At 38.6% G+C, this 15,322-nt stretch overlaps 2 protein-coding genes and 2 long non-coding RNA genes across 5 annotated transcripts in view; 2 read left to right on the forward strand and 2 right to left on the reverse strand.

The window, feature by feature from the left end:
* Positions 1–1,212, reverse strand: part of LOC134817418 (proteasome activator complex subunit 4A-like) — a 30,161-nt gene extending 28,949 nt beyond the window's left edge. The window contains exon 1 of the mRNA XM_063826559.1: positions 1,132–1,212. Coding sequence (XP_063682629.1) covers positions 1,132–1,212 — 81 coding nt within the window. The remainder of the gene's footprint in view (positions 1–1,131) is intronic.
* Positions 1,213–5,336: 4,124 nt separating this feature from the next.
* LOC134816813 (uncharacterized) lies at positions 5,337–8,611 on the forward strand. 2 transcript variants are annotated; one of them, XR_010160446.1, is made up of 6 exons: positions 5,337–5,876; positions 6,025–6,098; positions 6,232–6,303; positions 6,423–6,560; positions 6,685–6,775; positions 8,561–8,611. It is a non-coding gene; the product is annotated as an uncharacterized LOC134816813 (long non-coding RNA). The 2 variants fall into 2 exon arrangements; XR_010160445.1 differs by lacking the exon at positions 8,561–8,611 and having other exon boundaries at positions 6,685–6,863.
* Positions 8,612–8,641: 30 nt separating this feature from the next.
* LOC134816814 (uncharacterized) lies at positions 8,642–10,531 on the forward strand. The gene is made up of 5 exons (XR_010160447.1): positions 8,642–9,544; positions 9,693–9,766; positions 9,900–9,971; positions 10,091–10,228; positions 10,353–10,531. It is a non-coding gene; the product is annotated as an uncharacterized LOC134816814 (long non-coding RNA).
* An 804-nt stretch (positions 10,532–11,335) lies between these two features.
* LOC134817419 (uncharacterized protein K02A2.6-like) lies at positions 11,336–12,736 on the reverse strand. Its single transcript, XM_063826560.1, has one exon. The coding sequence runs from the start codon at positions 12,734–12,736 to the stop codon at positions 11,336–11,338; it is 1,401 nt and encodes a 466-aa protein (XP_063682630.1).
* Between the last annotated feature and the right edge of the window lie 2,586 nt (positions 12,737–15,322).

Genomic DNA, 15,322 nt, shown 5'->3' on the forward strand with positions numbered 1-15,322 from the left:
TGGGTTTTGGGCATGTTCAGGGTATTTGGCTAAATTGGGCCTAATTTGGACCAAATATGGGCGTGGCTGCCCCGAGGGCACCGTTTGGCGGTTGGGGTCCGGGACCCCCTCAAAAGTTCGGTCACTGGTCCTAGTTTGTTGGTCAACTGCTATCTCGAAATCAACTTTCACAAAAAAATATCCATTGTCCCCCCCCCCCTTAACAGCGAAATGCAACTTTTTTGTTTGAGTACTGCAATGTACTCTTGTAAGAGTCAATTCTTTTGACAGGGCCTTTTTCACTTGCCCTTCGATCACGGATGTATTGATGATTCAGCTTAGTTGACCAATACAGACATCATAAACCTAGTTAAGCCCAAACCACAGCCTGGGGTTTATGTTATAATGTTACCCAGCTTACTGGACGTCTAAGGCTTCTTTCATTCCCTATGGGAGGGCTCTGGTTAGAGCAACATAAGAAGTAAGGGTTGATGACACAAGTGGGGACCAGTCTTGTAGGCATAAACCTTGAACCCACCAATATAATGCTCCAAGAATTTATATAGAAAACTGGCCACGGGCCTAAATATTATATATCAATCAATTACAATTCATTAACATTACCAATATTAAAAACTGTCCAAAATATCTAAGAAAGTATTCTCTAGCCAAGAAAGTATTCTCTAGCCAAGAATTTTGCCCATTAGCATTTGTTTCATACCCGGAACCGATACGAGACGCAGCTTGGTCATTGGTGCACAAGTCCACAGTTACAAAAGTGATAATTATTTTATTAATTTCACAATAGTTATAATTCTGAAATAATTTAAGGTTACACAATTCTAGTTATTTACAAATGCGTAGGGATAAAATAGAAATGTTTTATAATACTATTTTATTTTTTTTAAAGTATATAAAATTATTCAAACAATATACACATAATAATATAGCAATGACCCTATATAAAATCAACCCTTTAAGAATTCAAAAAATTCCCTTAACAATTAAAAATTACCCTTGGCCTTGTGGCTCCAAGTTAAGATCTAGACTGTTTATATCAACAATGTTTTTTCTCGCACCTCTGTCTCCACGGAGAGAAATCACTGTTGTTCTGAGAATTTCAAAGCGAAGGCGCTTTCTTATGTATCCTACGGCGTCTGAGTATCTCTGGCCAGTGTGGTACTCCATCTTACTGGCCAGCTTCTTGACCAGTCTCTCAGCTTCACCACCCATTCCACCAGAAGTCGAGAACACTATAGGTGTGAAGCTTCCTTTCTCCACTTCAAGAACCCTTGCATTGTAACATCGCTTTTTCTCATTTTCATGGGACAGGTACATTGCTGGTATCGGTTTGCATGCATTGGAGGGGGCTGGGGCATGAAATACCCTTACATCAAAAAATGCCCTCTCTGAAGCATTCCAAATCGATCTTGCAGAAATGTCCAGCCTGGCTTGGTCTCCTAGGACTGTTCCCCTTGGTAACTCTAGACCATCAACTGGAAGAAGAACTGGCTCAGTCTGCACATCCTTGCATTTCACAGTTCTCATTAGTTCTGCAAAGGTGTCTCTCAGCGAGTTGTGGCGCAGTGACACATATCCACCAAGTTTGCAGATGAGCGCATGGTTTGCTGAGTATTTCTGGCCACACGTACATGTTTTAGGGCAGTCCTTCAAGTTCAGGTTGTATCTGAGAGCTATTGCATCTGAGAACTGTTGTTTATTCATCAGATATCCATACTCTTTTAAAGGTAGTGCTGTTAACCAAGCACTTGCCCCTTTCTCAGCCGCTAGTTGGAACATCAACTTTGCCAGTGGTGTTGACTCGAGCTCCTGGCGTATTTCTGCTTGTTTTTGTCGATAAAAGAGATTTATAATACTATTTTTCTATGAATAGATCGGATTTGTAAATTTCGATCTTATTTTGAGGTCCTATAGCTGATAGCATTATGCATTCGCCAGTATTTGAGTGGAAATCTGGGCTCTTATAGTAGGCTGTAAAATGTTCGTTCACAGAGAGAATTGAATGGATTGCTCTTACTGTGGCAGTCACTTTTGTAGGGTCTAGTGTTTTATCGGATAGCAATGATTAGAGTGATTAATTTGACACACGCTGTAACCCCTTTTGATCGCGCGCGGCCGGCCGGCGTGCACGCTTCGCGTGCACGAGAGGTATACAACGTGTAGCAATGATTAATCATCATCCTGATGATTAGAGTGATTAATAATCATCATCCTTCAGGAAGCTTGAAAAGAGCGCGCCGCGCACGACAGGGATTGGCGTGCCAGGTAAATTGCTCGTTAACGGGTGATACTCGTAAAATATTTGCTCCACATAATATTACCGTCGACGAGTCCAACCCGGCACGCGCGTCCTGGTAGGTTGTAAACTTGCTTTAACTGCAAAGCCCTCTCGGCCTCTCGCTTGCAGTAGCGCGCGACCGCCAAAGGCGGCACAAGATTATTCTACTTGTGTGTTGTGAAACAAGCGCGTCACGCAGTACGCGTAGACATTGATTGACGATGTCAATCCTTCGCATCTCGCCGATCTGCATACGTGGTTGCGAGAAGCATTATTTGATGCGCGCGCGACCCAGTAGTGCATCGCGCTACAATTAAGCGTAGACACATGGCTATGTGAAGTTGTAAAGTTGCTTGCTGCTGTTCACTGTTCAGGAATCTTAAAAAGATCAGCAGTACTATTTAGAAAGCAAAAAGTATTTATTAGAAAGCAAAAAGTATAAAATAATACGTGCGCTGCGTGCGAGGCTTGAGCCGCGCCGCATAAGAACGGATGCGTGCAGGGGCTGGAGTACGCTTGTATGTAGATTAATGAAATGTTGCATTGTGAATATTGACACTGCTGCGCGCAGTGCCGTGACCGGTATGCGTCGTAATTAGCTCGTATTCAGATTTGAACAATTTTGAAGCCAAATTAAGGTGTTTGTTTTAGATTTGAATAAATAATATGGACACAGTTCGAAAGTAATTTGTCTACTAAATAGTATTATGAAAGAATGAACAAAATTGGTTAAAATTTGCCATAGATGTGACAAAAAAACTACGCACAGGATTGAATATTTCTCCACCAACGCGTGAAAATTTCTGAGTTCAACATTATATATTTCAGCTTGGTAATTGTAGTACTCAATTTTTAATAGCCTAATCCGATTACTAAGTATTTTATTTATACGACAGTATAAATTTTTTTTGAATATTTGCTAGATTAAAATAATAATAGGAGTAGTATAGTATAGGAACGTCGAAGGTCTTGCGCTTATTTTAGTCCCAAAATATATCCTAATCATTAATTTCATAAAAATCACTGAAAGTGATGTTTACAGGTATATTTAGCCCTAACACCTTCCCAAATCATTTAGCAAGGGTTCATAGTCAGTTTTTAAGATCAACTTCAATATCATTGTTAAGACAGTGAAAGACATAATACTAAAAGTAAATCATAAATGAGTGGTTTCTCTTTCTCTTTCATTTTAACACATCATGCATTAGTAGAAGCAAGTCCTCTTTAGTGTCTGATTACCTATACTCCTGAAAAGATATTAGGGATATTATCAATTATGTAAAAAGAAAACAATATTGAATATGTGTGCAGCATGAAACATTGGTAGCTTATGTTTTTGAAAGCTCGCTTATTCGTTTAAGCGATCAAATAGTCAGTGTGCAGTGCACAGTGGAGAACAGTTTAAGGCACCGGAAATGTTCCAAATAAATCCTCTGTCTACTATCAGACCACACACTCCACTATGCACTACAATGTATCGTATAACAATAGTAGAGGCTCTTACGGGCATTGTCTGCTCGATACGTTAGGGACCCCAGATACACCTTACTAGACGTATTTTTGACCGTAGAATCGATTGAAAGTGGTTTCAAGATGATTGGACTGATTGTTCTGGGGTAAAATCGCAAAAAACCGATTTTTGGGCCAAAAATAGGCCAAAAAACCATGTTTTTTGATATTTTGAGCAAGTTAATTTTGTTGGCATGTCGGCAAAACTTGCATAAAGATAGCTAAAAGACAGCCGCACAAGATTGTATAAAAATAAAACAAATCCCTCTATTTGTTCTGAGGTAAAAATCCAAAAAAGTGGTAAAAATTTTGACTTTTTTGCTTGAAGTTTGAATAATTTTTTGCAGTTGTATTAAATCAACCCAAAAATAGTCACATCGTGTTTGCCTAAATTTTTCCTTTCCGAGAAGTACCCACTTCATATACTTTATCGAAGTTTGAATATTGTCACTCCGCAAGCGTTTTTGCCAAATTTTCGACGCGCACTACGCGCAAAAGCATTTAGTTGTTATCAATTGGCACCCGCGCGTTCATCATAAATTTCAAACAGCTATAACTCAGCGAGATTATGTCCGTTCTAGCTCATATTTTCACACTAAATAGAAAATAATGTGATCTTATTGCTGACAAAATATGAATATAATTACTCTATTTGCCTTAGAGTAATAGACTGTCAAAGTTTAAAACGCGCATTGGTATAGCACGTGACTAATAAGGCCAAATTTATACTTCTTAACATATTATCGATCCTTAGACATCATACTATTGTGTCCAATTAGCGGTTAGGTCTCTAAACTCGTAGCAGAAAACACGTCTTTTTGCCCGTAAGAGCCTCTACTACAATGGCAGTTGAAATGTGTTCCCGCCATTTTAAAATCAAAAATGTGCGCAGCATCTTACGGGTTATGCGCCGTGATCAATGGTCACGGCGCAATGGTTATGCGCCGTGACCATTGATCACGGCGCATACACATTGCGTTTAAATTGTCGTATAAATGTCCAGCTTCTCAGTGAAATTTGGTTGACTCGACTAATTTAAAAATGTAATACTCTTTGTTTCATTCTAGTTCAATTGAATTTCTATTATGGTCGGAAAGAATTATAATGTTTTTTTCTTCTACTGGGCCACATTCAGCCTGTCATTCCGCCATATTTTCAACGGCTATGAACACTAACATATGAACACTTATATGAGCCTGGCCCCATGTAAGATGTTTCTTTGTAGTCAGTAGTGTATTACTATTTCGGTTTTATAGTTGCATTTAATGCAGTAAATATTAATGGTTTCTTCACCTCTTCAATGTAATTGGTTTGGAGGTCATTTGAAATAAGGAGGTAAAATAACTCACATAGCTTCCGGCAAGTTCCACGGATACAGTGATTGAGTTTCTAGTCAACCTAGCCTCTTTGCCTGACTGATTTCTTGTTCGGCAGGGTGACTGCTTAGTGCTTAAACGTCAACTTCAACCTCTTCCACTGCATCGAATCGTACTAGTGTTAGGTAGGGGTATAGTGAAATGAAGGTGAACAGGTTTGCAAATATCTCACGGCCTGTATTAGTATCTTATAAAATATTTGTACTGAGAGACGGGTAGTCGGTCAATTAATTTAAAGTCTTTATCAATTTAGAAAATATTAAGAGTCAGCGTAACAAGCTGAAAGTTGTAAGGTTTGTATGATTGAAATGTCTCACGGCGTGAAGCTGTAGTTAGTATTTTAAGCCGTTGTAAATTAGTAGTTATTTGGAATTGTGACGTTCCCGGTGGGAAAAGTAGTGGCTTGAAGATTGTTAAAGTTTCAAATTTATTAGAACTTATAGTTAAAAGAATACTTACAATTATTTTAACAGCATTGATTTTTGATTATTGTGTTGACGAACTAGCCGAGGTGTTACAAGAGTGCCATGAGAATCAACTCCCCCTTCAACTCCCCAAAGACCTGTCAACCAGCAGTCTACAAAAAGGGGAGCTCGCCTGCTGCTCGCCGCCTTCCGCCTTTCGCCTTCTGCATTCACCTGTTCCTATCATGGCCCGGGGTCTTGCTCTGCTGTATCCGTTCTCTCTCCACATGTTACTCATTTCTATTATAGGTTCGTAATTTAGATTAAGTTCTTGATCATGTTATTGTCATTGATTGCATTCGTATCAAAAGGTTGACGTTAAAGATTAGTTCGTACTTAGGTCAATTTCCGTCGTATAATGCTTAATATGCTGTTAATATACATAATATCTCATCAGATTCCTCGCACTACTAGTACTATCTGTTCCCGATAGATCCTTCCAGAATTAGGCTATGGAGTTCCTTTCTTGAGGTAAAAATCTTACGTAAACCTTAATCCATCGTTCATAATCATAGCACTTTTCCACTTGTTAACGTTGACGATTGTAGTATTATAGTTATTTCCTGTGTACTAATTATTAGTTCTAATAGTTATTGGTTTCCAGGCAATATGACGGTGATACCCACCCCACTTGCTCTGCCTGTCCTCACCTAAGCTCCACCAGTCGTATTGCTTCGTAAGTTTATTACGTCTTCATTAAGAGGTTCCTACGATAGATTTTCCCTTAATTTAACTTAATCAATCTGATTATTGTCACTACTTAAACGCTCCGTACTTATAATTATCTTACTTCAGATTGATTCCCCCCTCCTTCCTCGAGAACCGTTCGTCACTATGTTAGATCCTCGAGATGACCATGCAAGATGGTTCAGTTCTAGTTGACATTCCACTATATGAAAAGACCAGATCGCCACTTTATATTCTTATTCCTTGGTTAGTAAATTATACTTATAGTGATTCTAGTTCGTAAGTTATCTAGAAGTAGGAAATTAATACCTATATTCCGTATAATTAGTGTGGTCTATTAAATTTGTATTGATATATGATCTCTTCACAGAGAGAGAGAGAGAACCGGAACAGCGACCTCGTGAATCATCCTATTTAATCGCTTCACCCTCGCCACATTCGCTACTACTTCAATTATTGGGGTAAATGGACATTAAGACTAAGTTATGAGATATGAGAGTTAAATTAATATTGTAGTCCTATTTAACCCAATTATTTTACAACCCTTTATTAATTTGTTTTAATTGGTTATCTTCCAGATATAAATTCACCTTAAATTCTGAAATCCATAATTACAAAAGAAATTACTGTCCTAAAAATGTATCTGTACAAAGAGAGTTTGGGTTTGAACTGTGCCCCGAGTAAGTCTCAAACCGGGAGGTATTCCATAATATCGGAACCTGAATTTCCATACTCTAGTTAAAAGGAGCCCATTATACGTAGTTAAATTAATATCATCACAATTTAATGAAATATAATAAATAAATAATCTCTAGAAGTCATGGAAAATTGGAGTATTAAATAGGCCGTTAAGTAAGTTGTCGTGCTGAAACCCGAGTACGCCTCTTAACAATGTAGCCCTAATGCGGCTCTCTCTGTACAAAATTTTGTAGCAAAATTTTCAAAAAAATCTGGAAGAGACACCAAACCTTAGTTTGCTTGTTGTTTTGTTAGTGCACCGTTTACTGGGCCGCGCTCAGCCTGTCATTCCGCCTAATCTCTATTGTTGTTTACCAACATTAAAGCCTGGGGTCCTCAGGTAATGCACCGTTAGTGCAATTTATTTATTTACATTGATATTAGTTGTTGCAGCCATCGCCATAAAATGATGAAGTCACAACAGAGAAGTAGGTAGAAGAGATGTAATTATAATGAGAAGTAAGAGAAGAAGATGTTAAAGAGAAAGAAGTGATATATTATAGGAAATATACGGCCGTATAATTAGATAAAGATGGGAATGATACGAGAGATGTATGATGTTACGAGATAATAAGATTATGTTATAATGAGATGTTGAAATGTGAGACAATTATATTATGGGGAGATATATTAAACTGCAGTATAAATTATTAGCCGGCTAAGGGATACGGGGTTCAGATGATGTTGTGAAGTTTATTGGGAGGAGGTGCTATAATGGTTGTTGACAAGGTGTTAGTTTTAATAAGTAGATGGGCTTCTTATCTGATTATTTGAGTGTTGTGATACCGCCAAAAGCGCGCTTGGTGGTTAGAAACACTTCGGATTCAGTACGACCCTTCGAACTTTGAAACTAAGATTGGCAACATGATTTAGCGTAATAGGGTATGCGGTCGTGAAGAAGAGAAGATATGATACAGAGGGAGATTTGATAAGGGGTTTGTTGTTTAAAAATAAAGATGATTTAGTGTAATAGGGTATGCGGACGTGAAGAAGAGGGGAAGATATTTTAAATGAAGTAGATACATAGAGAAGTGATTTGATATAGAAGTGATGTTGTTAAAGTTGGCATGGTGGAATCATGCTGGGAAATAAGGGATACAAATTTTGTTGAAGTTGGGGTAATTTACGTTGTGAAATATGGCTGGTGGCTGCACATTAATTACCGCATAAGGCATTCAGGAAAACTTTTGATTATGAATAAACTGAAATTAATTCGGCCTAAACAATTTTCTAGAACTGAAAGAACATCACTTAATAGCTTAATTATAACCGTAACACACATTTATATTCTCTTGCCACATCGTTTGCTACTCGTTTGATGATTTGAATTTTTATTAAACCTTGATTAATAGATATATTTTGTAAATAATAAGTCGCTAACGTAATTAAACTATTAGTATTAGGATTTTATTTTCCTCTTAGACTTCGAGTATGTGTTATTCGCTGTCTTTGCGTGCCTTAAAACAGTTAACCTCCGTAATGTCGTCTAATCATTGATAATACCCCAGCAAGTACACAAGTAGACCCTGGAACTTATAACCCTGCTGAGAATAGTGACCAGATTGTGTCGGAAAATTACGGACAGTACTATGACAATAAAGATAACTACGACCAGAATAGGCACTACAATTACAACGACTTTACTTTTAAATATTAACTTATGGTAATTCAAATGTTTGTTTGTACGATTATATTTAATTTTGTTGGCTGTGCGCGAGAAATTCGATAATTCTTTAAATTAATGATTTTTTACTATAAGAACGGGCATACCTTATTACTAATGGTTCTTTTGAAATTTTTTTTTTTAAAGAAAAAAAAGAAGGTTGTAGATTTATCATTTCTTTAATTATAGATAGTTTTACTATGACGTGGTCGTCATTAATTTTCGATCGGGGAGATGTTAGGTAGGGGTATAGTGAAATGAAGGTGAACAGGTTTGCAAATATCTCACGGCCTGTATTAGTATCTTATAAAATATTTGTACTGAGAGACGGGTAGTCGGTCAATTAATTTAAAGTCTTTATCAATTTAGAAAATATTAAGAGTCAGCGTAACAAGCTGAAAGTTGTAAGGTTTGTATGATTGAAATGTCTCACGGCGTGAAGCTGTAGTTAGTATTTTAAGCCGTTGTAAATTAGTAGTTATTTGGAATTGTGACGTTCCCGGTGGGAAAAGTAGTGGCTTGAAGATTGTTAAAGTTTCAAATTTATTAGAACTTATAGTTAAAAGAATACTTACAATTATTTTAACAGCATTGATTTTTGATTATTGTGTTGACGAACTAGCCGAGGTGTTACAAGAGTGCCATGAGAATCAACTCCCCCTTCAACTCCCCAAAGACCTGTCAACCAGCAGTCTACAAAAAGGGGAGCTCGCCTGCTGCTCGCCGCCTTCCGCCTTTCGCCTTCTGCATTCACCTGTTCCTATCATGGCCCGGGGTCTTGCTCTGCTGTATCCGTTCTCTCTCCACATGTTACTCATTTCTATTATAGGTTCGTAATTTAGATTAAGTTCTTGATCATGTTATTGTCATTGATTGCATTCGTATCAAAAGGTTGACGTTAAAGATTAGTTCGTACTTAGGTCAATTTCCGTCGTATAATGCTTAATATGCTGTTAATATACATAATATCTCATCAGATTCCTCGCACTACTAGTACTATCTGTTCCCGATAGATCCTTCCAGAATTAGGCTATGGAGTTCCTTTCTTGAGGTAAAAATCTTACGTAAACCTTAATCCATCGTTCATAATCATAGCACTTTTCCACTTGTTAACGTTGACGATTGTAGTATTATAGTTATTTCCTGTGTACTAATTATTAGTTCTAATAGTTATTGGTTTCCAGGCAATATGACGGTGATACCCACCCCACTTGCTCTGCCTGTCCTCACCTAAGCTCCACCAGTCGTATTGCTTCGTAAGTTTATTACGTCTTCATTAAGAGGTTCCTACGATAGATTTTCCCTTAATTTAACTTAATCAATCTGATTATTGTCACTACTTAAACGCTCCGTACTTATAATTATCTTACTTCAGATTGATTCCCCCCTCCTTCCTCGAGAACCGTTCGTCACTATGTTAGATCCTCGAGATGACCATGCAAGATGGTTCAGTTCTAGTTGACATTCCACTATATGAAAAGACCAGATCGCCACTTTATATTCTTATTCCTTGGTTAGTAAATTATACTTATAGTGATTCTAGTTCGTAAGTTATCTAGAAGTAGGAAATTAATACCTATATTCCGTATAATTAGTGTGGTCTATTAAATTTGTATTGATATATGATCTCTTCACAGAGAGAGAGAGAGAACCGGAACAGCGACCTCGTGAATCATCCTATTTAATCGCTTCACCCTCGCCACATTCGCTACTACTTCAATTATTGGGGTAAATGGACATTAAGACTAAGTTATGAGATATGAGAGTTAAATTAATATTGTAGTCCTATTTAACCCAATTATTTTACAACCCTTTATTAATTTGTTTTAATTGGTTATCTTCCAGATATAAATTCACCTTAAATTCTGAAATCCATAATTACAAAAGAAATTACTGTCCTAAAAATGTATCTGTACAAAGAGAGTTTGGGTTTGAACTGTGCCCCGAGTAAGTCTCAAACCGGGAGGTATTCCATAATATCGGAACCTGAATTTCCATACTCTAGTTAAAAGGAGCCCATTATACGTAGTTAAATTAATATCATCACAATTTAATGAAATATAATAAATAAATAATCTCTAGAAGTCATGGAAAATTGGAGTATTAAATAGGCCGTTAAGTAAGTTGTCGTGCTGAAACCCGAGTACGCCTCTTAACAACTAGTAGAATTTGTACCTGACATATTACATTTAGTTTAGCGACCTTCACATGTGGGTCAAACTTAGTATTTCTGAAAGTTTCGCCAAATTTCATTGATTTCAGAAGGTGTGGCAGGGTGTAGGCCATACACTGAGTAACATCTGCTTATTTAGTCAAACATCTAGTGTGGCCTTGCCCATCAGCAGCCAGTCCGATACTTGGAAGCTGGAGAAATGTCGACTCCAACAGTCCTACCAGCAGTCTTCTGATGACATGATAAGGGCGATTCAACCGCAAGTCAGGTCAGGGAGAGTTTGGAGACCAGACAAGGAACTAGATTGTGCTGAGAGGGACTTAGTCTGTGAAGAGGTGAGAGGAATGGTCCAGCCGTACAGCAGGGCAGGGATTTGTTTTGGAGAATGGAAGAAACCGTGGAAGAAGATGAACGCCCGGGAACAACAAGCTGAGGTCCTTCAGAGAGTTAAAAGAAACCTCGAGCATGAAAGGGAAGTTCAATGCGGCTCTCTTGAGATGCAGTCTGTTGGTTACTAGTCACAGCTGGCGCTCCTTCTCTACTTGGACCCGGCTGCTGCTGAACTGTTATCACAGGTTGTTCAATATTCCTCGGCTCAGTGTTTCTTTCTGGTATCTCAATTTGCTGCTTCTGTAACTCGATTACTGGCACTAACCGTTTCTTCATCGCATCTACATGTTTCTTTATGATCCTGCCCTTGTAGTTCACATCATACCACAGTGATTCTCCGTGTCTTTTTTCAATCGTTGCTGGTTCGTACTCTTTCCGAGTGTCCGGTCGAACCCATATTGTTTGTTTCTCCTCAAATACACGTTCGTTTCTTTTACTGTCAACAACTTTTTGTTCATTATCAACATCCAGTCGTTCCGCTTCCATCTGATCACTGGGTCTGAGGTGATGTAACTTAGATCGTAAAGTTCGTCCGTACATCATTACTGCTGGTGGTTGCTTAGTTACAGAGTGTGGAGTATTCCTATATGCCATTAGGAAGTTAGCGAGATTTAAATCTAAATCCTTAGACTTTTCGTACATCTTTTTCATCGCTGACTTAAAACTCTGGACAAACCGTTCGCAGCTTCCGTTACTCCTCGGGGAGTATGATGGGCACAAAACATGTCTTATCTGATTCTTCTTTAGGAAGTTCTTGAATTCTTCACTGATAAATTGCGGTCCGTTATCGCTGACTAGAACCCAAGGTACCCCTGTTCTTGAAAATACTCTTCTCATTGCTTTTATCGTAGCTGGCGCAGTAGTGTTATGAGACATCTTGATAACTTCCGGCCATTTTGAGTAAGTATCGTACATCAGTAACCAATAGTTATTTTGGAATTCTCCAGCGAAGTCCACATGTACTCGTTGCCAGGGTCTTGTTGATTTAACCCAGGGATGGTCGATGACTTTTGGTAACTTTTTCCCGTGTTTTTGGCAGGATGCACATGCTTTAACTAAAATCTCTATATCTTGGTCTATTCCTGGCCACCACACATAGCTTCTAGCCAGGCTTTTCATTCCAGTCATCCCTACATGTGTAAGGTGTAGCATCTTAAGAACCTCTGCTCTTAGTTTATGTGGAATGATTACACGATTTCCCCATGTGATACATCTTTTTTCAGTCGTGAGTTGGTTCTTTCTATCGTACATGGCTTTCATCTCCTTGTGATCTTTGTCTATCTTTTCCGGCCAGCCATCTACAATGTACATCGCTATCTTGCTCAGAATAATGTCTTTGGATGTCTCCCGGGCAACTTCTTTTGCATCTATCAGTGCGTCCTCCATGGTCAAAGAAAATGCCTCTTCACATTCGTTTGGCTCGTCCACATGAATGACTTTTTTCGGGAATCTGGACATTACATCAGCATTAGCATGCTCTTTTGTATTTCTGTATACTATGTTATAATCGTAATTTTGTAACAGCAGTGCATATCTGGATAATCTGTTCGCCGTCATCTCTGGAATGCCTCTCTTAGGTCCAAATATATGTACTAACGGTTGGTGATCCGTCACTAGTTCAAAGTGTCTTCCATACAGATACATATGAAACCTTTTTATAGCCCAGACTATCCCTAAAGCTTCTTTGTCAATCTGGCTATATTTTTTCTCAGCATTCGATAATGTCCTTGAAATAAATTCAACCGGACGTTCATTTGTTCCATCATCATCTGTGTGACAATACAGCTCCCAAACCCACGCTGCTTGCGTCTGTATCCAGCTTCAAACGTTTCAGCGGGTTGTAGAACGTCAATACTCTGTCAGAACAAAGTAATTTCTTTAATTCTTCGAAGGCTTTCTGTTCAGTCTTTGTCCATCGCCATTCAACTTCAGTCTTTCTCAACTCATCCAATGGAGCGATTATTGTCGACAAATCTGGTAGATACTTGCGATAATACCCAACTGCTCCCAGAAATGCTACTAAATTTTTCACATTTTCAGGTGCCTGTACTTTTAACAGATCGTCTATCTTGCTGTTGACTGGTGACATACCATGCTTGTTCACCTTGTGTCCTAGATAAATCACTTCTTCATGCATCAGCTTAGATTTATTCAGTCTGCATCTGAAACCGTTTGCTTCCAGTCTTCTCACAACTTTATTCAGATTATCTAAGTGCTCTTTGTCGTTCTTTCCTGATATTAAAATGTCGTCTATCCTACAGCAAACCATAGGTATACCCCGTAGTACATTGTCCATCAGATTCTGAAAGATTGCTGCGCTGCTATTTATTCCATACGGTAAGCGCGTCCACACATACTGTCCCATATGCGTATTCATTGTCGTGATGAGTTGATCTTCTGTTGATAGCTCCACGTTATTGTACGCTTGTTTTATGTCTATGACTGAGAACTTTTCTCCTCCCGAAACGCTTGCAAAACATTCTTCTGTAGTTGGTAACGGGTGATGTTTCATTTCCAATAGTTTGTTGACTGCTTTAAAGTCTCCACATATTCTCACACCGTCTCCTTTTTTCACTGGCATAACTGGAGTTCCCCATGGGCTCTCTTTGACTTTCTTCAAAATTCCTTGTTTCACCATGTTGTCTAACTCCTTTTCCAGTAAGTCTTTAATAGCAAAAGGTACTGCTCTTGATTTCTGCGTGACAGGTCTGCTTCCCTCCTTCAATTGGAGTTGCACTTTATAGTTCTTTACCAGACCTAACTCATCTTTGAAGATGTCACTAGACATTATCTCTTGTACTGTCCGTATCTTTGTTGGTGTTCCAGGATCTGTTTCATCGTCCACACTAACAAAATTTCTCAACTGATGTGTTCTAGGAGCAGTCTCTTCGTCCTCACATCGTTGTCCAGTTTTAAACTTTCTCTTGGCGGTATCTGTCACTGATTCTGATTCCATAACTCCCAACACGTTCACTGTTCGTACTCCTTCTTGAGTCCCAGGAAATTCTCCTTCGTGTGCGCTACAGTTTCCATCAGTTCTCTCCAGTTCAACCTCTTTTGTTGGTCTCTGTCCAACTTCTGCTGTTTGGCCCTGTGTTCTCGTTACTAACTTTTCTAACCAGTTTTCACCACAAAACTCTGTAATCCAAGAGCGTCCAAACAGTGCTGGAAAGTGATTATCCACCACATACAGTTCCAACCCTTTCACAATCTGGTTGTTTATCGCCACTTCCACAACTGCTTTACCGCATACCTGCTGGTATTGACCATTCGCCACACGCAGTTGCCTATCACTACTTCTCAACTTAAACTCCACACCAGCTTTCTTCAGCATCTCTCTACTGCACACAGATACACTTGATCCACTGTCAAACTCCATCAGACACTCTCGGCGATTGATCCAAACCTTGATCAGGGGTCTAGAATCACGCAAAAAGTTCACGTTATCGAAGTAAACAGTGTTATCATGCAAAAACCTGTTATCATGCAAAATAATGTTATTGTCATGCAAATCAACATGCGAATCATCATGCAAATTACTACCATACAGAACACTATTATCATCATCCTGAATTTTAGAATCATCAATACTTGTCAGGTTGTTGCCCAAATTTGAAGATTTTTGAAACAAAACATTTAACTGGTCATCTAAACTTACGGATTTCTCCGACAATTCACAATAGTAAATATTTCGACTCACAAACTGTTCTGTGTCCTGGTTTGAATCGCTGTTTGAATCGCTGTTGTTGCAGTCTGTTGATACATGATGTGTAGATTTACCACTCTGTTTCCAGGACTTGCGTTTCGTCTTCTTACGGCAGTCCTTAGCAGTATGATACAATTCACCACAGTTGAAACATTTAGTATAGCAGTCCTTGGTTGCATGCGATTTGAGTTTGCATTTATTGCATCTTGTCTCCTGATTGGAACTTCCCTGTGAAGATTTCCCTTGAGACTTCTTGCTGATCTGTACCTTATGTACAGTTTGCTGGGAGTTTTTAATCATTGCAGCCTCTGATTTAGATCTGTCCATTGTCACCACTT

This window comes from Bolinopsis microptera, chromosome 6, assembly GCF_026151205.1.
Source record: "Bolinopsis microptera isolate Bmic1 chromosome 6, MBARI_Bmic_1.0, whole genome shotgun sequence".
Lineage (NCBI taxonomy): Eukaryota > Metazoa > Ctenophora > Tentaculata > Lobata > Bolinopsidae > Bolinopsis > Bolinopsis microptera.

What these genes read in the sequence shown, in the direction of transcription:
- LOC134817419 (XM_063826560.1), bottom strand. Translation starts at nt 12,736, where the DNA reads ATGTCCAGATTCCCGAAAAAAGTCATTCATGTGGACGAGCCAAACGAA.